At 67.2% G+C, this 25,835-nt stretch overlaps 3 protein-coding genes across 5 annotated transcripts; all 3 read left to right on the top strand.

Annotated features, from left to right (window-relative positions):
* The first annotated feature begins 952 nt into the window (after positions 1 to 952).
* LOC309450435 (sodium/potassium-transporting ATPase subunit alpha-2) lies at positions 953 to 13,961 on the top strand. 3 transcript variants are annotated; one of them, XM_082073276.1, is made up of 24 exons: positions 953 to 1,084; positions 2,791 to 2,879; positions 2,970 to 3,074; positions 3,163 to 3,222; positions 3,911 to 4,114; positions 5,357 to 5,470; positions 5,589 to 5,723; positions 5,900 to 6,017; positions 6,148 to 6,416; positions 7,044 to 7,242; positions 7,409 to 7,518; positions 7,596 to 7,730; positions 7,818 to 8,007; positions 8,754 to 8,929; positions 9,115 to 9,251; positions 10,042 to 10,192; positions 10,773 to 10,941; positions 11,016 to 11,170; positions 11,238 to 11,361; positions 12,102 to 12,247; positions 12,857 to 12,987; positions 13,078 to 13,179; positions 13,254 to 13,345; positions 13,750 to 13,961. In XM_082073276.1, the coding sequence occupies exons 2-24, from the start codon at positions 2,829 to 2,831 to the stop codon at positions 13,776 to 13,778; spliced, it is 3,102 nt and encodes a 1,033-aa protein (XP_081929402.1). In that variant the 5' UTR covers positions 953 to 1,084; positions 2,791 to 2,828; the 3' UTR covers positions 13,779 to 13,961. The 3 variants fall into 3 exon arrangements, with proteins under 3 accessions (XP_081929402.1, XP_081929403.1, XP_081929404.1); XM_082073277.1 differs by lacking the exon at positions 2,791 to 2,879 and having other exon boundaries at positions 1,027 to 1,084; XM_082073278.1 differs by lacking the exons at positions 953 to 1,084; positions 2,791 to 2,879; positions 2,970 to 3,074; positions 3,163 to 3,222; positions 3,911 to 4,114 and adding an exon at positions 4,368 to 4,396.
* Positions 13,962 to 14,269: 308 nt separating this feature from the next.
* On the top strand, positions 14,270 to 20,074 carry CASQ1 (calsequestrin 1). The gene is made up of 11 exons (XM_082073279.1): positions 14,270 to 15,528; positions 16,058 to 16,142; positions 16,251 to 16,351; positions 16,554 to 16,665; positions 17,325 to 17,398; positions 17,474 to 17,604; positions 18,956 to 19,001; positions 19,103 to 19,157; positions 19,256 to 19,356; positions 19,455 to 19,529; positions 19,799 to 20,074. The coding sequence occupies exons 1-11, from the start codon at positions 15,286 to 15,288 to the stop codon at positions 20,006 to 20,008; spliced, it is 1,233 nt and encodes a 410-aa protein (XP_081929405.1). The 5' UTR covers positions 14,270 to 15,285; the 3' UTR covers positions 20,009 to 20,074.
* A 322-nt stretch (positions 20,075 to 20,396) lies between these two features.
* PEA15 (proliferation and apoptosis adaptor protein 15) lies at positions 20,397 to 25,766 on the top strand. Its single transcript, XM_082073148.1, has 4 exons — positions 20,397 to 20,487; positions 23,232 to 23,405; positions 24,210 to 24,365; positions 24,488 to 25,766. Exons 2-4 carry the CDS (start codon positions 23,234 to 23,236, stop codon positions 24,550 to 24,552), a joined length of 393 nt encoding a protein of 130 aa, XP_081929274.1. The 5' UTR covers positions 20,397 to 20,487; positions 23,232 to 23,233; the 3' UTR covers positions 24,553 to 25,766.
* Positions 25,767 to 25,835: the final 69 nt, after the last annotated feature.

Below are 25,835 nucleotides of genomic sequence, written 5' to 3'. Positions count from 1 at the left end.
GGAGGGGGGACACGGGGTGTGTCGGGATGTGACACTGGGCACTGCCCTGGCACAGCTGGTCCCTGGGGACAACCGTGTGTCCCCAGGCACAACCCCAGGGCTTTGGGAACAGTCGGTCCCCAGGCACAACCGTGTCCCCAGCACAGTCACCATAATCACAGTCGGTCCCCAGGGCACAACGGTGTCCCCAACGCAGCCACCGCAGGCACAACCGTGTCCCCACGCACAACCGTGTCCCCAGCACAGCCACCACAGACACAACCGTGTCCCCAGCACAGCCGGTCGCCAGGAACAGTCAGTTCCTTGGGCACAGTTGTCCCTGGGCACAGTGTCCCCCCCCCGGCACAGTGTCCCCCCTTGGCACAGTGTCCCCTCCTGGCCCTGGCCTTTCCCCAGCTAATTTTAGCCACCCCGCGTTCCTGGTGGCACCAGCGTCCCCAGCTGCGAGAATTGGTGACACGCTGGGGTGGGGATCAACCCCCCCCCCCCCCGCCCCCCACAAACTTCCCCCCCCGCTGGGGTCACCCCCTGCGCTGGGGGGGCTGCAGGGAGGGACGCAGGTGTCCTGTCCCCCCCCTCCGGCGAGCTGGGGGGTCAATGTGGGGGGCCCGGATGCCTGGGTCCCCTGACACCTCCCCTCAGCTTTGGGTCAGCGCGGGGGGGGGTCAGGAGAGGGCACCCCCCCCATCCCATCCCGCCCGGACACCTGGGTTCCCAGCGCTCGGCCAGGACCCCCCACCGCCCCGGACGCCTGGGTCCCACGGCTGCCTCCAGTGGGGGGGGCTGGGAGCGGGGCGGGGGGGGGCCCGGAGACCCCCTGCACGGGCCGGGGGAGGCGGGAGGAGCCCCCCCCGACCCATAACGAGGGGGAGTGGAGAGGGGAGGGGGTTCGGGCGGGGGGGTCCGTGTCCGGCCAGGAGGGGCTGGGGGATGGAGGGGGGGTCTGGGGGGGGCCGGCCCGGCCGGGTGGGCGGGGGGGGCTGGGCCGGGCGGGGCCGGGAGGGTTTTTCTCGGCCGCCTCCGCCGCCGTCCCCCCCGAGCGCCCCGGGCCGGGAGCAGCGACGGCAGCGCCATGGGCAGAGGGGTGAGTAGGGGCGGCCCGGGGCGCCCCCCGCCCACGCGAGGCACCCACCCACGCGGGGCACCCACACACTCCCCCCCTCCCACTCCCAGGCACCCACTCCTGCGGGGACCCGGCACCTGCCCCTGGCACCCGCACCCCCACCCCTGGGCACCCCCTACGCGGGGCACCGCTGTCACCCGTGGGCACTTTTCCCCCGGCACCCACCCACGGGCGTCTTGCACCCCCCGTGGTGCCACCGACACCCCCCTCACCTCCGCGCCAACACCCCCACACACACTGTCAACCCCCCCCACAACCACCCGTTCCCGAGTGACCCCCGACACGCGTGGGCAGCTGCCCGGACGCCTGGGTCCCCCTCTCTTCAGGGAAGGAATGCGGGGGAAAAAGGGTCCCCGATGGTGGGAAACTGAGGCACGGAGCCGGGGTGCCCCCGCCAGGACCCCCCCTGTACCCCAACACACATTTTCCCCCCCCGTGCCCGTCCCCCACCCGTGCCCATGGCCCCGTGCCCGCGGCTGCTCAGCGCCAGGGTCGCGGCTGCCGTGGCAACGGCCGCGGGGGGGCCCTGAGCTGGGGTTGGCGCCTCGCCCGGACCCCCCCATCCTATCGGCCCCCCCCCGTCCCACTTGGCACGGCCGGGACCCCCACGCCGGCACCCACCCAAATAAGGGGTCACCCCGGAAAACGTAGGTGTCCCGTCCCCGGGTGTCCCCCCCCGAGTCACCCCAGGGAAATACCGACGTGGGGGGGACACAGACACGACACCCACCACCCCCCCAAAATCCTGGGGTGCTGCAGCAAGTGGGACCCCCCCACCCGTGCAAAGTGTCCCCGCGGAGGGGGGAACAAACAACAGAGCTTCCCCACGCGAGATGTCGCCCCGCGGGGGGGTGTGTGCGCGCCCCCCGTGTCCCCGTCCCCGCGGTAACACGACCCCCCCGCCCCGGCCGTTGTTCTTGGCACCGGGGCCGTTTTCCATGAGCGCATCGGCCCCCCCGGCCCCCCCCGGCCCCTCCTGCTCCTGCCAAGCTCCGGGCGCGGGGACAGACGTGTCACCAGCCCTGCCAGCCCCGGGGACCCCCTGCTGCCGTGTCACCCCCCGCCTGTCCCCTGCCCGCCGTGACACCCCTGCCTCTCCGGGACATTGCTGGTGTCGGTGGCGTGTCCCTCTCCACGGGCTGTGGGGACCCCCCCATGGCCACGGGGACACCCCTGGGGACAGTGACACCCCTGTGACTGCAGTGCCACCCCTTCCCCTGGTCCTGGGGACACTCCTATGACCACAGTGCCACCTCCATGACCACAGTGACCCCACCCCCCCAAACCACAGTGACACCCCCCCCATGGACAAAGCGACACCCCCGTGGCCTTGGGGACACCCCTGTGGCCACAGTGACCCCCCTGGGAACAGCGACACTCCCATGACTGCAGTGTCACCTCTTCCCCCAGTCCTGGGGACACTCCTATGACCACAGTGTGACCCCCATTACCACAGTGACCCACCCCCCAACCACGGTGACCCCCCCCATGGACAAAGCAACACCCCCGCACCTTGGGGTCACCCCAGTGACCACAGTGATGCCCCTGGGGACAGTGACCCCCCCCATGGCCACAGTGCCACCCCTGCCCTCACTGTCACCCCCCCTACTTGTGTCCCCCCCACCCCGCGGTGCCCCCCATGCCCACGCTGCCCCCGGTGCCCGCAGCCCCCCCCGCGGCCCCGGTGACGCCCGTTCCCTCGACGATGCCCGTGGCCACCGTGACCCCCATGCTGGCGGTGACATCCATGCCCATGGTAATGCCCGTGCCCCCCACGAGGCGAGGGCCGTGCGGCGGGGGGGACCCCACGCCGGCGGTGCCATTGTCCCCATGGGTGTCCCCCCAGGCCGGCCGCGAGTACTCGCCCGCTGCCACCACCTCGGAGAATGGGGGGGGCAAGAGGAAGCAGAAGGAGAAGGAGCTGGATGAGCTGAAGAAGGAGGTGAACTTGGTGAGCAGGGGACCGGGGGGACAGTGGGGACGGGGGGGCAGCTGGCGCGGCCCCTCCCGGGGTGACATGGGGGATGTGTCCCCAACAGGACGACCACAAGCTGTCCCTGGATGAGCTGGGCAGGAAGTACCAGGTGGATCTGTCCCGGGTGAGATGTCCCCAAGTGCCACACTCTGGTGTCTTGTGTCCCTCCTGTCCCCGGGGATGACACCCACTTGTGTCCCCTGTCTCCTCCTGCCCCCATGGGGGACACCCACCAGTGTCCCTTGTCCCCTTGTCTCCTGTCCCCTCCTGTCCCCACGAGGGACACCCACCCGTGTCCCCTCCTGCCACCCTGTCCCCATGGGGGACACCCACCCATGTCCCGTGTCCCCTCCTGCCACCCTGTCCCCATGGGTGACAGCCACCCATGTCCTCTGTCCCCTCCTGCCCCTGGGGGTGACGGGTGTCCCCCATGGGGGCAGGAGGAGACAGGGGACACAGGTAGGGGACACAGGTGGGTACCTGTGTCCCCTGTCTCCTCCTGCCCCCATGGGGGACACCCACCAGTGTCCCTTGTCTCCAGGGGTGACACTCACCCATGTCCCCGGTCCCCTCCTGTCCCCATGGGGGACACCCACATGTGTCCCGTGTCCTGCCACCCTGTCCCCATGGGGACACCCAGCCTTGACCCCTGTCCCCTCCTGCCACCCTGTCCCCATGGGTGACAACCACCTGTGCCCCCATCCCCATGGGTCCCCCCAGCCACACCCCACATCACCCTCAGGGTGTCCCCTGCCTGGGACCCCATCCCCTCCTGTCCCCCCGTCCCCGGTGGCACCGTGTGTCCCCCCCAGGGCCTGACCAACGCGCGGGCGGCCGAGATCCTGGTTCAGGACGGTCCCAACGCGCTGACGCCCCCCCCGACCACCCCCGAGTGGGTCAAGTTCTGCCGGCAGCTTTTCGGGGGGTTCTCCATCCTGCTCTGGATCGGCGCCATCCTCTGCTTCCTGGCCTACGGCATCCAGGCCGCCATGGAGGACGAGCCCTCCAACGACAACGTGAGCGGGGGCGCCATGGGGGGCGGTTAGAGGGGGGCTGGGGGGTGATGAGGGGTCACCATGGAGGACGAGCCCTCCAACGACAACGTGAGCGGGGGGCACGATGGGGGGCCATGGGGGGCAGTTAGAGGGGGTTGGGGGCTGATGAGGGGGTCACCATGGGGGACAAGCCCTCCAATGACAACGTGAGGGGGGGCGCCATGGGGGCCATGGGGGGCGGTTAGAGGGGGGCTGGGGGGTGATGAGGGGGTCACCATGGAGGACGAGCCCTCCAACGACAACGTGAGCGGGGGGCACGATGGGGGGCGGTTAGCGGGGGGCTGGGGGGTGATGAGGGGGTCACCATGGAGGACGAGCCCTCCAACGACAATGTGAGCAGGTGTGCCATGGGGGGCGGTTAGAGGGGGGCTGGGGGGTGATGAGGGGGTCACCATGGGGGATGAGCTCTCCAGCAACTATGGGAGGGTTTGGGCATCGTGGCGGGGGGCACAAGGAACTTGGGGGGGGGGCACAGGTGTCATAGGGGGGCCATGAGGATTGGGGGGCCATGGGTATTGTGTGAGGCATAGGGACCCTGGGGGGCATGGGCACCTTTTGGGGGGCACAGACACCTTTGAGGGGCACAGGCAACCTAGGGGGGGCACAAGCAACCTAGGCGGGGTACAGGCACATTTTGGGGGGCACAAGCACCTTTTGGAGGCACGGGCATCAGGGGGATGTTGGGACATGGGCACCGGGGGGGTGCACAAGCACTGTATGAGCATGGGCACCCTTGGGGGGCACGGGCACGTCTTGGGGGGCACAGGCATCATGGGGGGGCTGTGGGCATCACGAGAATTGGGGGGGCAATGGGTATCATGGGGGGCATGGGGACCCTGAGAGGGACGGGCACCCTGGGGGACACAGGCAACTTTTGGGGGTACAGGCATCATGGGGATGTTGGGACATGGGGTGCACAAGTGCTGTAGGAGCATGGGCACCCATGGCGGGGCACGAGGACCCCGGGGGGGCACAGGCACCCTTGGGAGGCCACAGGCATCATGGGGACGTGGGCACCGTGGGGTCCTTGAGCACCCTGGGGTGCTTACTTGGGGGGGAACAGGTACCGTGGGGACATGGGTGTTGCAGGGGACACAGGCACCAGGGGGGGCTCCATTGCAGTCTTGGGGGGCAAACGGGCCAGGTTGGCACAGGGGGGTCCCTTCCCGCACCCCGCGGTGCTGAGGTGCCACCCGGTCCCAGCTGTACCTGGGGGTGGTCCTGGCCGCCGTCGTCATCGTCACCGGCTGCTTCTCCTACTACCAAGAAGCCAAAAGCTCCAAGATCATGGACTCCTTCAAGAACATGGTGCCCCAGGTAGGACCCGGGTGGGGGCACAGGGGGGGTTGGGGGTGCCTGGGTTCCTTAGGGTGCCCGGGTGTCCCTCAGGGTGTCCCTCAGGGTGTCCCTCAGGGTGTCCTGTCACCCCTTCCAGCAAGCGCTGGTGATCCGCGAGGGCGAGAAGATCCAGATCAACGCGGAGAACGTGGTGGTGGGCGACCTGGTGGAGGTGAAGGGGGGGGACCGCGTCCCCGCCGACATGCGCATCATCTCGTCCCACGGCTGCAAGGTGGGGGGCACGGGGAGAAATTTGGGGCACCGGGAGACATGGGGAGCACCAGGAGGCACGGGGATAATCGGGCTGGCATGGGGACAATGGGGTTGGCCACCCTGTGACCCCCATGGCCCGGGGTTCCATCCAGCTGAGCCCCCATGCGTGTCACCCACCCCGTGTCACCCCCCCAGGTGGACAACTCGTCACTGACGGGGGAGTCGGAGCCGCAGACGCGCTCGCCCGAGTTCACCCACGAGAACCCGCTGGAGACCCGCAACATCTGCTTCTTCTCCACCAACTGCGTGGAAGGTGGGTCCTGGGGGTCCCTGCCCGTGCCAGGGGGTTTCTTGGGGGGGTCCTTGGCTGTGTCACCGCTCCCTGGGTTGTGTCACCGCTCCCTGGGTTGTGTCACCGCTCCCTGGTTGGTGTCACCCCCCAGGCACCGCCCGCGGCATCGTCATCTCGACGGGGGACCGCACGGTGATGGGGCGCATCGCGTCGCTGGCCTCGGGGCTGGAGGTGGGCCGCACGCCCATCGCCATGGAGATCGAGCACTTCATCCGCCTCATCACCGGCGTCGCCGTCTTCCTCGGCCTCTCCTTCTTCATCCTCTCCCTCATCCTGGGCTACACGTGGCTGGAGGCCGTCATCTTCCTCATCGGCATCATCGTGGCCAACGTCCCCGAGGGGCTGCTGGCCACCGTCACCGTGAGGGCCAGGGGAGCAGAGGGGTGGGGTGGGGGGCACTGGTTCTGCTGGGAGGGAGGTGATGGGTGCTCGTTCTACTGAGAAGAAGATGATGGGTGCTGGTTCTACTGGGAGGAAGATGATGGGTGCTGGTTCTACTGGGAGGGAGGTGGTGGGTGCTGGTTCTACGGGGAAGAAGATGATGGGTGCTGGTTCTACTGAGAGGAAGATGATGGGTGCTGGTTCTACTGGGAGGGAGGTGGTGGGTGCTGGTTCTACTGGGAGGGAGGTGGTGGGTGCTGGTTCTACTGGGAGGAAGATGATGGGTACTGGTTCTACTGGGAGGAAGATGATGGGTGCTGGTTCTACTGGGAGGAAGGTGATGGGTACTGGTTCTACTGAGAGGAAGATGATGGGTGCTGGTTCTACTGGGAGGGAGGTGATGGGTGCTGGTTCTACTGGGAGGAAGATGATGGCTGCTGGTTCTACTGAGAGGAAGATGATGGCTGCTGGTTCTACTGGGAGGGAGGTGATGGGTGCTGGTTCTACTGGGAGGGAGGTGATGGGTGCTGGTTTTGCTGGTTCAGCGCTGGTTCCCAGCAATGCCTGGTGCTCGCTGACCCCCATGGGCGCCCCCGCGCCCCCCAGGTGTGCCTGACGCTGACGGCCAAGCGCATGGCGCGCAAGAACTGCCTGGTGAAGAACCTGGAGGCCGTGGAGACCTTGGGCTCCACCTCCACCATCTGCTCTGACAAGACCGGGACCCTCACCCAGAACCGCATGACGGTGGCGCACATGTGGTTCGACAACCAGATCCACGAGGCCGACACCACCGAGGACCAGTCGGGTGGGTGGGGGGCACCCGGAGCACCCCAAACTCCAGCAGCACCCAGGACACCCCTTTTCTTACCCTTGCATCCAGATGTCACCCTCCTGGCACCTCTGGGAGCACAGGGGGTGTCCCCAGCGGAGGGTGGGGACTTGGGGTGACTGACAGGGCCGCTGTCCCCCAGGTGCCACCTTCGACAAGCGCTCGCCCACCTGGGCGGCCCTGGCTCGCATCGCCGGGCTCTGCAACCGCGCCGTCTTCAAGCCGGGCCAGGAGAACATCTCCATTTCCAAGGTACCCCCAGAACCCTTCCCCGGAGAGCCGGGACGGTGGCGGTGTCACCGTGTCACCCTGAGCGCCTGTCCCCGCAGAGGGACACGGCGGGGGACGCGTCGGAGTCGGCGCTGCTCAAGTGCATCCAGCTCTCCTGCGGCTCCGTCAAGAAGATGCGGGACAAGAACCCCAAAGTCACCGAGATCCCCTTCAACTCCACCAATAAATACCAGGTGTGGGGGGACCGGCGGTGGCCGTGGGGACCCCGGGGACGGTCCTGGGGTGCCACGCGGTGCCAGCGTCCCGCGTTGTGCCCGCAGTTGTCCATCCATGAGCGGGAGGACGACCCGCAGGGGCATCTTCTGGTGATGAAAGGGGCGCCCGAGCGCATCCTGGACCGCTGCTCCCGCATCCTGCTGCAGGGCCAGGAGCTGCCGCTGGACCCCGAGATGCGCGAGGCCTTTCAGAACGCCTACCTGGAGCTGGGGGGGCTGGGGGAGCGCGTCCTGGGTGAGCAGGGGGTACCGGGGCTGTGGGGCACAGGGCAGTGATGGGGGATGTGGGGGATGTTGGAATGTGGGGGATGTGGGGGACATGGGGGGGGCATGGGGGACATGGGGATGTGCGGAGATGGGGGACATGTGGGACGTTGGAATGTGGGGAACATGGGGGATATGGGGAACATGGGGGACATGGGGATGTGGGGAACATGAGGGACTTGAGGACATGGGAACATGTGGAACGCGGGGATGTGGAGAACACGGGGGACATGGGGATATGGGGGACATGGGAGATGTGGGGGACATGGGGGGCGTGGGGATGTAAGGGGCGTGAGGATGTCAGGAACATGGGGGACATGCAGATATGGGGGACATGAGGGACATGGGGATGTGGGGAACATGGGGATATGGGGGACATGAGGGACATGGGGTTGTGGGGAACGTGGGGATGTGGGGGACATAGGGGGTGTGGGGACATGGTGGCAGGGGGGTGAAGGATGTGGGGGCAAAGGGACATGGGGACGGGGGATGTGGGTAACATGAGGGCGTAGGGACATGGGCAATATGGCAGGAGACACGAGCTGGGGGGAGAGGGTAAGAACTTGGGGACACTTGGGGACACGGGGGACATAGGGGGCACAAGGGACCTGGCGTCAAAGGTGTCACCAGGAGGTCACAGCGAGGATGAGGAGCACCAGGGGAGGGCAGGGGGGGCTCGGGCGTGTCCCCACCCCATCACCCGCCCGTGTCCCCCAGGTTTCTGTCACCTCTACCTGCCCCCGGACAAGTTCCCGCGCGGGTTCAAGTTCGACGCCGACGAGGTGAACTTCCCCACCAGCGACCTCGTCTTCGTGGGGCTCATGTCCATGATCGACCCCCCCCGCGCCGCCGTCCCCGATGCCGTCGGCAAGTGCCGCAGCGCCGGCATCAAGGTGAGACCCCCCCGGCCCCCCTCCCGGGCTGTCACCCCTCTGCGTGCCCCCACAAAGTGCCCATGGTGACCAGGGACCACCCCATCGCTGCCAAGGCCATTGCCAAGCTCCCTTGGGGTTGCCCCATCTCTGCACCTCCTGGGGACTCCCCCAGCGGGTTGTGATCCCTCTGCGTCCCCCCCCAGGTGATCATGGTGACCGGGGACCACCCCATCACGGCCAAGGCCATTGCCAAGGGCGTGGGGATCATCTCCGAGGGCAATGAGACGGTGGAGGACATCGCGGCGCGGCTCAACATCCCGGTCAGCCAGGTCAACCCCCGGTAGGTGCCAGTGCCAGGGGGGGAACTGGGGGGTCCCAGGGGTCCAGCCCCCCAAGCGGGGGCTTATTTCAACCTTTCTTGGCATAAGGATGGTCTAAGCAAGACGACCCAGCACTAGATAGTGGCTGCATAGTTTGTAAAATCTTCAGTAGGATCATAAACTGTTTTGTGGGACAGACTGAGCTTTCAGGAAGAGAGGAGGAGGCTGAGGAGGTGTCAAGGTGACAATAAAACCATGGCAGGGGTATTGTTAACCCCTCTCCCCACTTCTCCTTTCAGCCCCTCCGTCTCCCCCCTTCCCGCTAAGGACAGGGGATCAGGAGGGAAAGAAGGACAGAGAGAAGAGAGTTGGAAAAATTAAGTGTTTTACTAATGCTACTGGTAAAATAGAGAAAATAATACAAAATATACAAACCCAATGTTGAAAGTCCCGGCAACTGCAGAGCCGGCAGCCGAAGTCCTGGACTGGATTCTCCAGCCAGCCGGAGCTGGATTCAGCCTGTCACTGGCCTCAGTTCACAGGGACGACTCGCAAGGTCCTCTCCTAATGTCACCATAAGGAAACGGGGCGAGATCCTCGTGATCTCCCACTTTTATATGAAGTACCACGTGAATGGGATGGTGTACTCAGTTGGTCAGGTTTTGGTCCCCAGACCAAAAACACCAGAGTGTTTATTTTGTGTACTTGTAATAAGAACCAGGATAATATAGGACATGATGCCAGGAAAAGGAGGTCAAGGAGAGGCCCGTGGCCTTCAGACGAGGGCATTAACCTCCGTCCGAAACGCAGGGAGGCCAAGGCCTGCGTGGTACACGGCTCCGACCTGAAGGACATGAGCTCGGAGCAGCTGGACGAGATCCTCAAGAACCACACAGAGATCGTCTTCGCCCGCACGTCCCCCCAGCAGAAGCTCATCATCGTGGAGGGCTGCCAGCGCCAGGTGGCCCCTGCTGTCCCCGTGGCCCCTGCTGCCCCTGTCAATGTGACCCCTGCTGCCCTGCGATGTCCCCATGGTGCCACCACTTCTGTGCTCCGTGTGGTCCCTGTGCCCCACTCCGTCCCCATCTCTGTGCTCCGTGCGGTGCCCCTGGCCCCCTACACCAAGGCGTCCTGGTGTCCCCATGGTGTCTCCGTCCTCATGTCCGCAGTGCCCCTGTCCCCGTGGTGGCCCTGTGGTGGTCCCATGGTGGCCCCATGCCCCATGGTGTCTCCATCCTTCTGCCCACAGTGCCCCTGTCCCCATGGTGTCCCCATGATGTCCCCATCCCTGTGCCCCAAGGTGTCTCCATCCTCGTGCCCACAGTGCCCCTGTCCCCATGGTGTCCCCATGGTGTCTCCATCCTCATGCCCACAGTGCTCTTGTCCCTGTAGTGTCCCCATGGTGTCCCCATCCCTGTGCCCCAAGGTGTCTCCAGCCTCGTGCACAGAGTGCCCCTGTCCCCATGGTGTCCCCATGGTGTCCCCATGCCCCTCAACACCCCACGCCCCGTCCCCACGGTTCCTGACCCCCGTGTCCCCAGGGGGCCATCGTGGCGGTGACGGGGGACGGGGTGAACGACTCCCCGGCACTGAAGAAAGCCGACATCGGCATCGCCATGGGCATCGCCGGCTCCGACGTCTCCAAGCAGGCGGCCGACATGATCCTGCTCGACGACAACTTCGCCTCCATCGTCACCGGCGTGGAGGAAGGTCAGGGATGAACCCATGGGGAGGAGGATGATGATGGGGACACCCCGGTGACACCCCGCTGTGTCCCCCACAAGGCCGCCTGATCTTTGACAACCTGAAGAAGTCGATCGCGTACACGTTGACCAGCAACATCCCCGAGATCACCCCCTTCCTCCTCTTCATCATCGCCAACATCCCGCTGCCCCTGGGCACCGTCACCATCCTCTGCATCGACCTGGGCACCGACATGGTGAGGACGGGGGGTCGCGGGGGGTGACGGGGGTGACAGGGGGGTGACGGATGCTGGTCCCCCCCAGGTCCCCGCCATCTCGCTGGCCTATGAGGCGGCCGAGAGCGACATCATGAAGCGGCAGCCGCGGAACCCGCGGACGGACAAGCTGGTGAATGAGAGGCTGATCAGCATGGCCTACGGGCAGATCGGTGCGATGGGGGGGACATGGGGACAGGGGGGGACAGGGGTCTACGGGCAGATCGGTGTGATGGGGGGGACATGGGGACAGGGGGGGACAGGGGCCTATGGGCAGATCGGTGTGACGGGGGGGACATGGGGACAGGGGGGGACAGGGGCCTATGGGCAGATCAGTGTGACAGGGGGGACACGGGGGACAAGGGGGGACAGGGGTCTATGGGCAGATTGGTGCGATGGGGGGGACGGGGGCCTATGGGCAGATCAGTGAGATGGGGACGGGGGGACAGGGGTCTACGGGCAGATCGGTGTGATGGGGGGGACATGGGGGATGGGGGGGACAAGGGCCTATGGGCAGATTGATGTGATGGGGACACGGGGGGACAGGGGACACTGGGGACACCGGGCGCCCACTGGAGGTGCCAGGGGGACGTCCCCCCAGGTGGCATCAATCCCCAATCCTGGGATGTGATCCCAGTGCTGATCCCCCATCTGGGGGCCAATCCCTGATCCCGATCCTGGTGCCAATCCCTGATCCCTGTACTGATCCCCAATCCCTGTGCTGATCCCTGATCCCAGTGGATCCCAGTGCTGATCTCTGGTCCCGGTGCCGGTCCCAGTGCCAATCCCTGATCCCAGTCCCAATCCTCAATCCCAGTGCAAATCCCTGATCCCGATTCTGATCCCAGTGCCAATCCCTGATCCCAGTGCTGATCCCAGCACTGATCCCTGCTCCCCGTTGTGGATCCCGCAGGGATGATCCAGGCGCTGGGCGGGTTCTTCACCTACTTCGTGATCCTGGCGGAGAACGGGTTCCTGCCCGGGACGCTGGTGGGGATCCGCCTGGCCTGGGACGACCGCTCCACCAACGACCTGGAGGATTCCTACGGCCAGGAGTGGGTGCGTGGGGCCTCCTGCACCCGCCCCGTGCATCCCCATGCACCCCTCGTGTACCCCCATGCACCCTCATGCATCCCTTGTGCAATGCCATGCACCCATATGCACCCTTGTGCATCCCTTGTGCACCCCCGTGTACCCCTCATGCACCCTTGTGCATCCCTTGTACACCCCCATGCACCCCTCATGTACCCCCATGCACCCTCCTGCATCTCTTCTGCACCCCCGTGTACCCCCATGCACCCTCGTGCATCCCTTGTACACCCCCATGCACCCCTCGTGCACCCCCATGCACCCCTCATATACCCCTGTGCACCCTCGTGCATCCCTTGTGCACCCCCATGCACCCCCTGTGCACCCCCTTGCACCCCTAATGTACCCTTGTGCACCCCCATGCACCCCGGTGCACCCCCATGCACCCCTAATGTACCCCCGTGCACCCCCATGCACCCCCATGCACCTTCGTGCATCCCTTATGCAACCCCATGCACCCTCATTAACCCTTTGCACACCCTTGCACGCTCATGCACCCGCACCGTGCGTGCTTGTGCGTGCTCTCCCGTGCCCGGGGGGGTCTCGGGGGTGTCCCGCTGAGGCTGTGCCCCCCCCCAGACGTACGAGCAGCGCAAGGTGGTGGAGTTCACGTGCCACACGGCGTTCTTCGCCAGCATCGTGGTGGTGCAATGGGCCGACCTCATCATCTGCAAGACCCGCCGCAACTCCGTCTTCCAGCAGGGCATGAAGTGGGTCACCCCCCCCATTCCCCGAAACCTCAGCACCCATGGGTGCCCCCCACCCAACACCCACCCCCCCATGGTGCTGTCTTCCCGCAGGAACAAGATCCTGATTTTCGGGTTGCTGGAGGAGACGGCGTTGGCCGCGTTCCTGTCCTATTGCCCCGGCATGGGGGTGGCCCTGCGCATGTACCCCCTTAAGTGAGTCCGGGAGGATGGGGGGCGCCCCCCCACCCATGGGTGCCCCCCACTAACGCTGCCCGCCCCCCATCTAGGGTCACCTGGTGGTTCTGCGCCTTCCCCTATAGCCTCCTCATCTTCGCCTATGACGAGGTGCGCAAGCTCATCCTGCGCCGCTACCCCGGCGGTGAGTGACCCCCCCCGTGTGACCCCTCCACGGGTATCACCCCACTCGGGTGGGCATCGCTCTCCCCTGCACCCCTAAACCCCCCCAGATTGGGCTTTCCCCCCCTTTGCACCCCAAAATCATCGCTGCTCCCCCCAAACTGGCCCACCCCCGACCCCACATGTTGGTTTGCTGCCCCCCCCCCCAACCCACCCTCAGGGCTGGCACCTGCACCCCAAGAAGTGGGGGCCACCCAGGGAGGGGTTGGGGGGTACCCAGGGCGGGTGGGGGCACCCATCGGGGGTGGGGAGACACGGGGAGCCCCCATGGGAAAAGAGGATCCCCAGGAGAGATGGGGGGACACCCCCAGAACCTGGGAGGGGGACACCCCCCATTTCACCCCACTGACACCCCCCCTTTTGCAGGCTGGGTGGAGAAGGAGACCTACTATTAAATACCCGTGCGGCCCCCCCCTCACCCCACCCTGCACCCCCCTACTAACCCCGGGGGCACAGCGTGGGGGGGTCGGCCCCCCCCCAGTCAGGGGGGGACCCAGGAGTGCGTGGGGCGCCCCACGGAGCACCCAGACACACCCCCCACACCCCAACTTCAGAGCAATAAACCAGTTTAACCCTTTTGTGCACTGGTCTGTGCTGGGGGGGCTCTGGGGGGGGCAGAGGGACCATGGCGGGGGTTGGGGTGCTGAGTCAGCAGCGCGGGGGGGGGCGCAGGCTCCGGTTTCGCCGCCGCCGGGTTTGGGTGTCACCCCAGGTTAAAAATAAGGCGGATCCGAGTCAGGGTCACCCGAAACCGGGGCGGGGGGGGGACAAGGACCCCCCTGTGCCCGCTGGCACCTTGGTGGGGGGGGGGTCCGGGCACCCCAATTCCCAGCACACGGGGGTGTCCCCCCAATAATGGGGGTCCCGTCTCTGGTGGTTCCTTGGCTCTCCCCCCAAGTTCGGGGGTGGCCATGGGGGGGTCCGACCCCCCCCAGCCCGGGGGGATCCGCTTCCCCGCGCTCAGCAGAGCGGGTGGTCACCCGATCCCAGGGGACAGAGGTGACAATAATCCCGCGTCCCCCCCGCTATGACGGAGCGGGGCAGCTGGTGACTGTGGGGCTGTGGGGGGTCCCTGCGTTGGGGGGGGGCACCCGGACCCCCATCTTGCTGCTCTCAGGGCCAGTTCGGGGGTGTCCCTGTCCCCAAGCAGGGGCTCTGGGGACCCCAAAGCGGGGGACACTGGTCACGGCTCCTTATTTTTAGCCCCCCCCTCCCCGGCTCTTCTTTCCTGGCTTAATATGGAGCTGGAGCGGCGGCGGGGACAAGAAGGGACAGGAGGGGACAGGGGGGGACGGGGCTGAGCCCCCCGGCCGGACCCTGCGCCCCCCGGGGCCCTGAGCCCCCCCCGTGCCCCGGGGGGGTCGGGGGATCAGGGTGTCACTGCCCCCCCGTTGTGCCTTAAGCCACCCCGGGGCTGGGAAGGGGACAGGTGTCCGTGTGTCCCCGCCCGGCTGTGTCCGTCTGTCCCCTCCTGACCGGGCCGGAAGGGGCCGTGTCTGTCCCTGTCACCCCCTACTAGGACCAAGCAGGGGTTGTTTGTCCGTCCCCTGCGCCGCTCCAGTCGGGCTCCGTCTGTCTGTCTGTCCGTCCATCCATCCCCGGACACGAGGGAACCCGTCTGTCTGTCCCCGAGGCTGTGTCCGTCTGTCCCCCAGGCTGTGTCTGTCTGTCCGTCCCTCTCCAGGAGCTGTCCGTCCGTCTGTCTCTCTGCCCCCGGAGCTGTCTGTCTGTCCCCTGGCTGTGCGCCCATCCCCGCTCGTCCACCCGTCCCATCCGCATCTGTCCGTCTGTCTGTCAGTCCCACCCCCGTCTGTCCGTCCCCCTCTGCAGGTCCGTGGGTCGCCCCCCCTATTTCCCGCCGTCTGTCCGTCCGTGTCCGTCTTCCCCCCCCCACTCCGGGCCATGGGGCCGTGGGGGTGGGCGCTGGCGCTGCTGGCCCTGGGGACCGCGATCCCGGGGGGGTCCCCGGGTGGGGGTCTCGACTTCCCCACGTACGACGGGGCGGACCGAGTGGTGCCCGTGACCCTGCGCAATTACCGGGCGCTGCTGAAGCGGTTCCCGGTGCTGGCGCTGCTGCACCGGCCCCCCCCGGCGGGGGACCGGGGGGCCCAGCGACACCACGACATGGAGGAGCTGGTCCTGGAGGTGGGCACGGGGGACACGGTGGGGGACCCTGCGGGGCACTGGGGACACGGGGGGACACGCAGCGGCACCGGGGAAGTGGTGGTTGTGGGGAGCTGGGGACACTGGTGGGGACTGGGGGATGCTGGTGGGACTGGGGGTTGCACCCAGGTGGCGCTGGGGACAATGGTGGGGACTGGGGGATGCTGGTGGCTGCATCCAGGGGACACTAGGGACACTGGAGGGGACAGGGGGATGCTGATGGTTGCACCCATGTGTCACTGGGAACACTGGTGGGGCACTGGGACACTGGTGGGGACTGGGGGATGCTGGTGGCTGCACCCAGGTGGCACTGGGGACATTGGTGGGAACTAGGGGCCAGTGGTGGGACAGGCACCAGCATCCATGTGGCACTGGGGCCACTTTAGGGACCAGGGGATGCTGGTGGGAGGGACATGGACTAGGGCACCAGCACCCACATCATACTGGGGACACTGGTGGGGACAAAGGGACAGTGGGGACGGCTGGTGTCCCCAGCGCCGTGTCCCCCCAGCTGGCAGCCCAGGTGCTGGAGGACAAGGGGGTCGGATTCGGCCTCGTCGACTCCGAGAAGGACACGGCCCTGGCCAAAAAGCTGGGTAAGGGTGACCCCCCCCAAGCACAGGAACCCCCCAGATCCCCCCCTCCAAGGCACAGGGACCCCCCCAGCTCCCCAAACCTGGCACAGGGACCCCCTGACCCCCCAGGGCTGACGGAGGAGGACAGCATCTACGTGTTCAAGGAGGACGAGGTGATCGAGTACGACGGGGAGCTGGCGGCTGACACGTTGGTGGAGTTCCTGCTGGATGTGAGCCCCCCCATCCCATCCAGGACCCCCCCAACCTCTACCCCCATCACTATCCCAGGGGGAACCCAGGAATCCGAGTCCCCGAACCCCCTTTGTGTGACTGGGGGAACCCAGGAGTCCTGACCCCTCCCAGTCCTGACCCCCCCGGGCAGCCCCCCCCTCACTCGGGGGGGTCCCTGGGGACCCCGGTGCTGCCCCCCAGGTGCTGGACGATCCTGTGGAGCTCATCGAGGGCGAGCATGAGCTCCAGGCCTTCGAGAACATCGAGGACGACCCCAAACTCATTGGCTACTTCAAGAACGAGGACTCAGAACGTACATGGGGCTGGGGCAGCTCCTGGTGTCCCCTCCCGTGTCCCCCTGTCCCCTCCATCCCCCCCAGCACCACGCCCACAGCCCCCAATCCATCAGCCATTTGCTTGTCCGTCCATCCATCCATCCCTCCATCCCTCTGTCCATCCTTCCATCCCTCCATCCATCCATCCACCCATCCCTCCATCCACCCATCCCTCCATCCATCCATCCCTCCATCCATCCACCCATCCCTCCATCCACCCATCCCTCCATCCACCCATCCCTCCATCCATCCATCCCTCCATCCCTCCATCTCTCCATCCATCCATCCACCCATCCCTCCATCCATCCCTCCATCCATCCATCCCTCTGTCCATCCTTCCATCCCTCCATCCATCCATCCACCCATCCCTCCATCCACCCATCCCTCCATCCCTCTGTCCATCCTTCCATCCATCCATCCATCCATCCCTCTGTCTATCCCTCCATCCATCCCTCTGCCTGTCCCTTCACGAGGGACCAACTCTGACTGTGGGGCTGGGGGGATCCTTCTGGAGTCAGAGCCCCCCAGGACAGACCAGGTCTGGAGGGGCTGGTGCCAGATCCCGGTGCCGGATCCCGGTGTCGGATCACGGTGCCGGATCCCAGTTCTGCTACCAGCCCCATCCCTGTCCCCCCAGACTTCAAGGCCTTTGAGGCAGCAGCAGAGGAATTCCACCCCTACATCTCCTTCTTTGCCACCTTCGACAGCAAGGTGGGTCGGGGGTCCTGGGGGGGGCTCGGGGACCCCAACCTTCCTTTGGGGGGCTCAGGGACCCCCAACCCCCAGACAGCCAAGAAGTTGACGCTGAAGCTGAACGAGATCGACTTCTACGAGCCCTTCATGGAGGAGCCGGTGACCATCCCCGGGCGGCCCAGCAGCAAGGAGGAGATTGTGGCCTTCGTGGAGGAGCACAAGCGGTGGGGGCCCGGGAGCCCCCCCACCCTCACACGGTGTTCCCAGGGGTGCCGGGGGGACCGGGAGCCACGGGAGGTGGTTGCCATGGGAGATGGTTACCATGGGGAGGGGTTGCCTTGGGAGATATGGTTGCCATGGGAGATGTGGTTGCCATGGGAAAGTGGTTGCCATGGGAGATGGTTGCCAGGGGAGATGGTTGCCATGGGAAATATGGTTGCCATGAGAAAGTGGTTGCCATGGGAGATGTGGTTGCTATGGGATATATGGTTACCATAGGAGAGTGGTTGCCATGGGAGGTGGTTGCCATGGGAGATGGTTGCCATGGGGAGGGGTTGCCTTGGGAGATATGGTTGCCATGGGAGATGTGGTTGCCATGGGAAAGTGGTTGCCATGGGAGATGGTTGCCAGGGGAGATGGTTGCCATGGGAAATATGGTTGCCATGAGAAAGTGGTTGCCATGGGAGATGTGGTTGCTATGGGATATATGGTTACCATAGGAGAGTGGTTGCCATGGGAGGTGGTTGCCATGGGAGATGGTTGCCATGGGGAGGGGTTGCCAAGGGGGATGGTTGCCACGGGAGACCATTGCCTTGGGAAGGTGTTTGCCATGGGGAGGCGGTTGCCATGGGAAAGTGATTGCCATGGGTGGTGGTTGCCATGGAGACAGGTTGCCAAGGGAGGATGGTTGTTACAAGAGACCGTTGCCATGGGGAGGCGGTTGCCATGGGGACAGGTTGCCATGGGGAGGCGGTTGCCATGGGGACCGGTGACTGCCAGGGCAGCCGCAGCCGCAGGGATGGGGGATATCAGGGATGGGGAAGACCGGAGGGGGGGGCCCCCCCAGTGCCCAGTGGGGCCCGAGCCCCCCAATCTGCTCCCCCTGTCCCCAGTCCCTGCGGTGACATGAGTTTGTGAGGCCTCAGGGGTGGGGGGCGGTTCTGGGGGTGTTGGGGGGCGGCTGACCCCCCCCGGGCCGTGGGAGGGGCAGGCAGTGCAGGGTTAAACCCGAGCGCTGCCGGGATGTTCCGCAGCCTTAATCCCCCCCCGGATCAACCTGCCCCCCCGCCGCGGCCTCAATCCCGCTGGAGATGGGGAGATGGAGGGACCCTGCATATCCTCCCCCCCGCGAAGTGCCGGTGGTGTTGGGGGGCTCAGCCCCCAACCGGTGCCCCCCACCCCTCCAGATCCATCCCGGGTGTTCTGCCCCCCCCCGCCCCCCAGCCGCTGCCCCCCCATCTGAGCAGCCCCACAGTTGCACAGCAGAGCTTGGGGGTGGGGGGGGCAGCATCTCGGGGTGGGGGGGGAGGAATTGGGCAGGTTTGGGGGTGTCCCTCACTGTCCCCCATCTCACAGGGCCACCCTGCGGAAACTCAAACCTGAGAGCATGTACGAGACATGGGTGAGCGTGGGGGGACAGGGATTGGGGGGGGTCCTGCCCCCACCACCTTGACCCCCAGGGAGCCCCCCCCCAATTGGTGACACCGGCCCGTGTCCCCCCAGGAGGATGACATGGATGGGATCCACATCGTGGCCTTCGCAGAGGAGGATGATCCGGGTGAGGGAGGGGCCCAGGGGGGGTCAGGGAGCCCAGTGCGGGGGTCAAGAAGTCCGGGGGGGTCCTGGTGTCCCCCAACCCCGGTTCCCCCCCCACAGACGGGTTTGAGTTCCTGGAGATCCTGAAGGACGTGGCCCAGGACAACACGGACAACCCCGACCTCAGCATCATCTGGATCGACCCAGGCGATTTCCCACTGGTACCGGCCCCCTGGTGGGGGGGACACCCCACATGACCCCTCCCAGTGCTGGGAGGTGGCCATGGGGGGGTCTGACCCATGTGTGTGTCCCCCCACAGCTCATTCCCTACTGGGAGAAAACCTTCAACATCGACCTGTCCCGGCCCCAGATCGGGGTGGTCAATGTCACTGATGTGAGTGTCCCCCCACCCCGGGACCCCTGACATGTCCCCCCCTCGAGGACCCCTGATATGTCCCCCCACAAGCACCCCAGACGTGTCCCCCCATGCCAGCCAGTGTCACCCAATCCCAACAGGCTCATCACAGGCAGCATCTGGGAGTCGGGGTCCCAGTCTGTCCTGTACCCAAGTGCCCCATGTCCCCCCCGCCGCCCCCTCCCGCGGCCGGTGCCCCCCCCGCCCTGTCCCCTGCCTGTCCCACGTCCCCCCCGCGGTGTCCCCAGGCTGACAGCGTGTGGCTGGAGATGGCGGACGAGGAGGATCTGCCGGGCCCCGAGGAGCTGGAGGGGTGGCTGGAGGACGTGCTGGCTGGGGACATCAACACCGAGGATGATGACGAGGACGATGAGGACGATGATGATGATGATGACGACGATGATGATGATGATGACGATGATGACGATGATGAAGATGATGACGATGACGACGACTAGGCCTTGCACTGGGCTTCTGCTCCCAGCCCTGGCCCTGCGCGAGGCATTAAAGTCCCCAAAGAACCACATTGTGTCACCAAGGCGGGGACAGGGGGACTGGAGACACGCCAGATGTGGATGAGAAACCCCAGGGGGGGTTGTTTCTGTGGGGCTTCCTGGAGGGACAGTGACACCCACGGGGACATGGACACTCGTGGGTGTCCCACTGTGCCCCTTCCCTGGGGTGACGGTCGCAGGCAGGGACCCCAAAAGGATGGGGAGGGGGTGAGATCAAGGATCGGTGTTCCCACCCAGCCACCCACGGTCCCCGCGGGGCGGGGCGGCTCCCCGGCCCCGCCCAGCTAAGCCCCGCCCCCGCAGACACGCCCAGCTAAGCCCCGCCCAGCTAAGCCCCGCCCCGCTGCTCAGAGCGGCAGCACCGCGATCCCGAGCGGCCGCACCGGCACCGCCACCGCCACCGGCACCGCCCCAGCCGGCCGGTAAGTGCGGGGCTGCGCGGGCACCGGCGGCTCCCGCCGCCACACGGGACCGCGAGCGGAACCGCGGCCGGATGCAGGTGGCGGCCGCCGCCATCCGGTCCCGCTCCCGATCACGGTCCCGATCGCGATCCCGGTCGCGGTCCCGGTCCCCTCAGCCGGGCAGCGGCCGCGGTAGTGACCCCCGCTCCGGTACTAGACATCCCCCCCGCCGCGGTAATGCCCCCCCCGCCCCGGTAACGCGCGATGCCCCGCCCCGGCCGTGGCCAGGAAGGGGTTAACGGCTCCGGTGCTACCGGAGGTGCCAGGACACCCCCACCCCCCAGCCGGTGCCTCCCCCTCCGCGGGTCTCGCCCGCCTCTTCCACTTCCCCTTTCACTCCCCTGGGGGGACGCGAACCCGTGACCTGCGGGGGAGGGAGCTGGGGGGGTTGTCCGGACCCGCGGGTCCACGCGGTGCCACCCGGTCCCGGCCCCCACGCGGGACACGGGGTTCGCCATCCCCACCCGATCCCGATGCTCCCCCCGGTTCCCCCATCCCCACCCGAGACCCGGCGTGTTCCTCATCCCCCGTGGATGCCACCCGGGCCCCGTGGGACGCGGGGTCCCCCCACCCGCGCCCCATCCCCACGCTGCCACCCAGTGCTCCCAGTGCCGCCCAGTACCCGCGGAGCTCCGGGATGCCACCCGTACCCTGGGGCAGGGTACCCCCCCGCCGCCAGTGGGTGAATTGGGGGCGGCTGCGTGGCCGGACTCCCCAGGAACACGGGTGGGAGGGGGCGCGTGAGGCGGTCACGCGGCCGGGCTGGGCCCAACTGGGGCCAAACTGGGGCCAAACTGGGCCGTGGCGGCGGTGGAGCCGCCTCTTCCGCCGCGCTGCCCCGGGACGGGGAGGGCTGGGGGGGCCACGACTCATCTCCCCCCCCACACCCCGTGCTCCGCCCCACGGAGCTTCCGCACTGTCCCGTGTGGGGAAACTGAGGCACGGGGAGGGGCGGGGGCGCATCCAGATGCGCCCCAGATGTGGGATGCGCGTCCCGGGGGATGCAGCTCCCGCCGCGGGCAGGGCGAGAACCCCGGGACACGGGGGGGGGACCCCGCGGCCGGTGCCGCTGCCCACGCAGCCGGACGGTGCCCGCGGGGCCGGGCCCGTGGCCGTGGGGCCAGCACCGTGATTCGGGTTGTCGCGGGGGGGACCTGGGGGCGGCCCCGGCCGGCGCTGCGCTGCTCCCGCTGCACAAAGGCCCCTTGTCCCCGGGGCTGCGGGGGGGTCCGGGTGGGGGGGCTCTTCTCTCCCGTTCCCGCTGTCGCCACCCGCTCCAAAGTCCCGGCGGGGGGGACAGTGATTGTCGCCCCCCCACCCCCCACCCCTTCGCCCCGCACCTGGCCGGAGCGGGGGAGACAAAGGCTGGAAGGAACCGGCCCACCCGTGTCCTCCCCCCCCACCTCCGTGTCCTGCTCTCCCCGGCTCCGTGTCCTGCCCCCCCCGCCGCGGGATTAGGCGCCCCCCGCCCCTCCCGCCCTTGTGAATGGGCCCCCGTGTGGTCACGCCCCTCGTGCATATTCATGAGGCGTTTTGCATGGGACGCGTGAATGGGGGGGGGGGGGTCCCGCGGTGGGGGGCTCGGGCATCCCCCCCCCATTCTTTCTAAGGCCGCGGCGGGGGGGGAGGGCGGGGGAACCCAGGCGTTCGGGCGGGACCCGCCGGGCCTGGGAACGGGCAAGCGGCCACGGCGGGGAGGGGGGGGGGTCCCCGCCCCCACCCCCCGCACCCCCCCGCCCGGAAGGACCCAGGCGTCCGGGCCAGGGGCTGAGTCATCGGCGGCCTTAAAGGGGCCGGACACGGCGGGGACATGAGTGTGTGTGTGTGGGGGGGTGTGAGTGTGTTTGGGTGTGGGCGTGATGGGTGTGGGGGGTGTGAATGGGTGGGGGGGTGTGGGTGCGAAGCGGGGGGGGTGGGTGCACGCGCGTGCACACGTGTCCGTGCGGGGGTGGGGGTGTCTGTGCGTGCAGGTGTCTGCGGGGGGGGGGGGGGGGGCTGTTTACGGTTCACGCACGAGTGTGCGTGTGCGGGGGGGAGATGCGGGGGGGGGGGCGGCGCATGCGTGCACGTGCCGTCGGGGAGCAGCGCGGTGGGTACAAGTGTCTGTGTGTCCCCCCCATGTGTCTGTGTGTCCTCCCGTGTCTGTGGGGTCCCCCCCCTCAGCACCCACAGGTGCCCCCCCCCCCGGGGAAAGGGGGTGGGGGACACACAGGAGGAGCCCCGAAGGGCGGCCAGGCTGCGATCGCCACGGCAACCGCATCCCCGGGGTGGGTGGCAGCGGTTGCCATGGTGACCGAGGCGCAACAGGGGATGGATGGGGGGGATAGGGTGTGACACCCCCCCCCCTTCAGCCCTGACCCCCACACACCCCCCCAATCCGTGCTTGGTGCTGGGGGTCCTCTTGGCGCCCCCCACCCCGCAGGGATGCGGTGGGTGCATGGAGGGGCTGTGCTGTACCGGGGGGGGTCAGCCCACGCCATGGGGGGGTCCGCGCAGGGACAGGGCGCGGTGTGCGAGGCTCCTCTGCGCCGGGGGGGCCACACACACACACACACATAGACACACACAGCGGGTCCCGCCGTCCCTGTCACATCCCGTGAGCATCACATGAGTCACGGGCCAGAGGAGCCCGGCTGGCGCCGCGCGGGGGGGTCCGGGGGGGCCGGCGGCTGAGCCCGGGCAGCTCGTGACGCCGGTGGCACCAGCCATGGCCGAGTACCGCAGCTTGCTGGAGGAGCTGGCGCAGAACATCACGGCCGAGGACCTGGAGCAGCTCAAGTCGGCCTGCAAGGAGGACATCCCCAGCGGGGAGGGGGAGGCCATCGCCACCAGCCACCACTGGTTCGCCTTCCTGGAGAAGCACGACAAGCTGGGCAGAGGTGACACCCCCCTGGCCCTGCGCCTGGTCCTGGTCCCCAGCCCTGGACACTGCCCGGGGCTGGTCCACGTCCGTGTTCCCATCCCCATCCTGGTCCCTTGTCTGTTTCCTTGTTCCCCATCCTGGTCCCCATCCCCATCCTGGACCCCTGTCTGCTTTCCTTGTCCCTATCCCCATGCTTGTCCCCATCCTGGTCCCCATCCCCATCCTGGTCCCCTGTCTGCTCTCCTGGTCCCCATCCTTATCCTTGTCCCCATCCCAGTCCCCATCCCAGTCCCTATCCTGGTCCCCTCTCTGCTTTCCTGGTCCCCATCCTTGTCCCCATCCTCATCCTGGTCCCCTGTCTGTTTTCCTGGTCCCCATCCCGATTCTCATCCCAGTCCCCATCCCCATCCTGGTCCCCATCCTTGTCCCCATCCCCATCCTGGTCCCCCGTCTGCTTTCCTGGTCCCCATCCTTGTCCCCATCCCCATCCTTGTCCCCATCCCCATCCTGGTCCCCATCCTTGTCCCCATCCCCATCCTGTTCCCCTGTCTGCTTTCCTTGTCCCCATCCCAGTCCCTTGCCCTGATCCCTGTCCCCCACCCTGGTCCCCACTCCTATCCCAGTGGTCCCCAGCCTGGCTCCTGTCCCCTCTCCTGGTTCCAGTCCCCGTCCCCGCTCATCTCTGTCACCTGCTGCTCGCCCCGTTCCCTGTCCCGTGCCCCACGCTTTAGTCCCCATCCCCTGTCCCTTGCCCAGGTCCCCATCCCTCCCCGCTCCCCATCCCCGGGGTGTCCCAGCGCGCGTCCCCGTGTCCCCGCAGACAACCTGTCGTACATCGAGCACATCTTCGAGATCTCGCGCCGCCCCGACCTGCTCACCATGGTGGTTCAGTACCGCACGCAGGTGCTCAAGATCTCCGAGGAGGACGAGGTGGACACCAAGCTCACCCGCATCCCCAGCGCCAAGAAGTACAAGGGTGAGCCCCCCCCCCCCAAAAAAAGTGACCTCCCCATGGGGACGGGGACAAGGGGCAGGGTCCGGGTGGCTTTGGCTGGGGGGACACGGTGGAGCCCCCCCCAATGGCGCTGTGTCCCACAGACATCATCCGACAGCCCTCGGAGGAGGAGATCATCAAACTGGCCCCCCCGCCCAAGAAAGCCTGAGGGGGGGGCGAGGAGGAGGAGGAGGATGAAGGCTGTGCCCCCCCCGTGTCCCCCAGCGCCTCTCCGGCCCCGGGCAGGCGGGGGGGGCCCGGCGCGGTCACTAACCAAGTCTTAACGCCCCCCCCCCCCCCACCTGCCAGGGCCGCTCTGCGTGTGGGGGGGGGTATGGGGGGGTGGCGCTTTGCTGTTCCTAGGGGACCCCCCCAAGCGCTCAGTGGGAGGGGGGACAACAACAGGGACCCCCCCGCCCAGTCCAAGTTGTGGCACTGGGGGGGTGACAGGCACCAGGACCACCCCCCACCCCAATGTTGGGGGGGGACACAGGGACATGGGGACGAAGGAGGGGGCAGGTCGGGAGGGGGCGAGCGGCACGGATGAGCTGGGGGGGGGGTTGTGGCCCCCCCAGGAGGATGGAGTGAGTTTGTGAGGCCTCAGCCCCATAGGGAGGGGGGGCACAGCTGTAGTGTCCCCCCCAGGGGCTGCAATGAGGGGACAAGCAGGTGACATGATGGGGGGGCAGTGGCAGCCCCAGTGCAGGTGGTGACATGGGGGGGACCTCACACCCCCCCCAGGGCATTGGGGAATCTCCCTTGGAAAGACCCCCCCCGAACCCCCACTTTGGTGGGGGGGGGGGCGGGCACAACTGGGAGCCCCCCCCGATCCAGCCAAACTGGGGGGGGGGGGGGTCCTTCCAGCCTCTCCCAGTGCTATACTGGGCAGGGGGGGCACAGGACTGGGAATGGGAACAGCCCCCCCAGTGTGCGTGGGGGGGTCTCTGGGGTTCAGCTCTAGCTACTAACCCGGGGGGGGGGCACTGGAGAGAGAATATGTTAATATATTTTATTTAATAAAAGCTAAAACCCGCAGAGCGCCTGCGCGCGGCCCCCGCCTCGTGTGTCCCCCCCCCGCCTCGTGTGTCCCCCCCCCTTCTGTGTCATGTCCCCCCCCCCTATTTATTGTCTCCAGGACAGGGACCACATTCATTTCCCCCCAAAACTGTGTCTTTTGTTGCAAAATGACTGTTTGGGACCCCTCTCCCCCCACCCCCATTGAGAGCCTGGTGCGGGGTGGGGGGGGACAGGTGACACCGCAGTGTCCCCTGGGGGGGTCCCCTCCCTGTCCCCGCCCCCCCCCCACCGCCCCGACCGCGCTGACTGTGTATGGATCTCATAAATGGAGATGAAAAGCTGCTCTGGAGGGTCATTTGGCTCTGTTGGGGGGGGGCGTGGGGGACACTGGGGACACAGGGGACACAGGGGAGGGGACATGGGGACACGCAGCCC

This window comes from Streptopelia decaocto, assembly GCF_964273445.1.
Source record: "Streptopelia decaocto genome assembly, chromosome: 26".
Taxonomy (NCBI): domain Eukaryota; kingdom Metazoa; phylum Chordata; class Aves; order Columbiformes; family Columbidae; genus Streptopelia; species Streptopelia decaocto.
This window is presented reverse-complemented; position numbering and strand designations above follow the sequence as displayed.

What these genes read in the sequence shown, in the direction of transcription:
- LOC309450435 (XM_082073276.1), top strand. Translation starts at nt 2,829, where the DNA reads ATGCCCGTGGCCACCGTGACCCCCATGCTGGCGGTGACATCCATGCCC. An exon ending in AGAACATCTCCATTTCCAAG is followed by an intron (nt 7,519 to 7,595) that starts GTACCCCCAGAA and finishes CTGTCCCCGCAG; the next exon opens with AGGGACACGGCGGGGGACGC. An exon ending in ACTCCACCAATAAATACCAG is followed by an intron (nt 7,731 to 7,817) that starts GTGTGGGGGGAC and finishes TTGTGCCCGCAG; the next exon opens with TTGTCCATCCATGAGCGGGA.
- CASQ1 (XM_082073279.1), top strand. Translation starts at nt 15,286, where the DNA reads ATGGGGCCGTGGGGGTGGGCGCTGGCGCTGCTGGCCCTGGGGACCGCG. An exon ending in CAAGAACGAGGACTCAGAAC is followed by an intron (nt 16,666 to 17,324) that starts GTACATGGGGCT and finishes CTGTCCCCCCAG; the next exon opens with ACTTCAAGGCCTTTGAGGCA. An exon ending in GGGTGGTCAATGTCACTGAT is followed by an intron (nt 19,530 to 19,798) that starts GTGAGTGTCCCC and finishes CGGTGTCCCCAG; the next exon opens with GCTGACAGCGTGTGGCTGGA.
- PEA15 (XM_082073148.1), top strand. Translation starts at nt 23,234, where the DNA reads ATGGCCGAGTACCGCAGCTTGCTGGAGGAGCTGGCGCAGAACATCACG. An exon ending in GCACGACAAGCTGGGCAGAG is followed by an intron (nt 23,406 to 24,209) that starts GTGACACCCCCC and finishes GTGTCCCCGCAG; the next exon opens with ACAACCTGTCGTACATCGAG. An exon ending in CAGCGCCAAGAAGTACAAGG is followed by an intron (nt 24,366 to 24,487) that starts GTGAGCCCCCCC and finishes TGTGTCCCACAG; the next exon opens with ACATCATCCGACAGCCCTCG.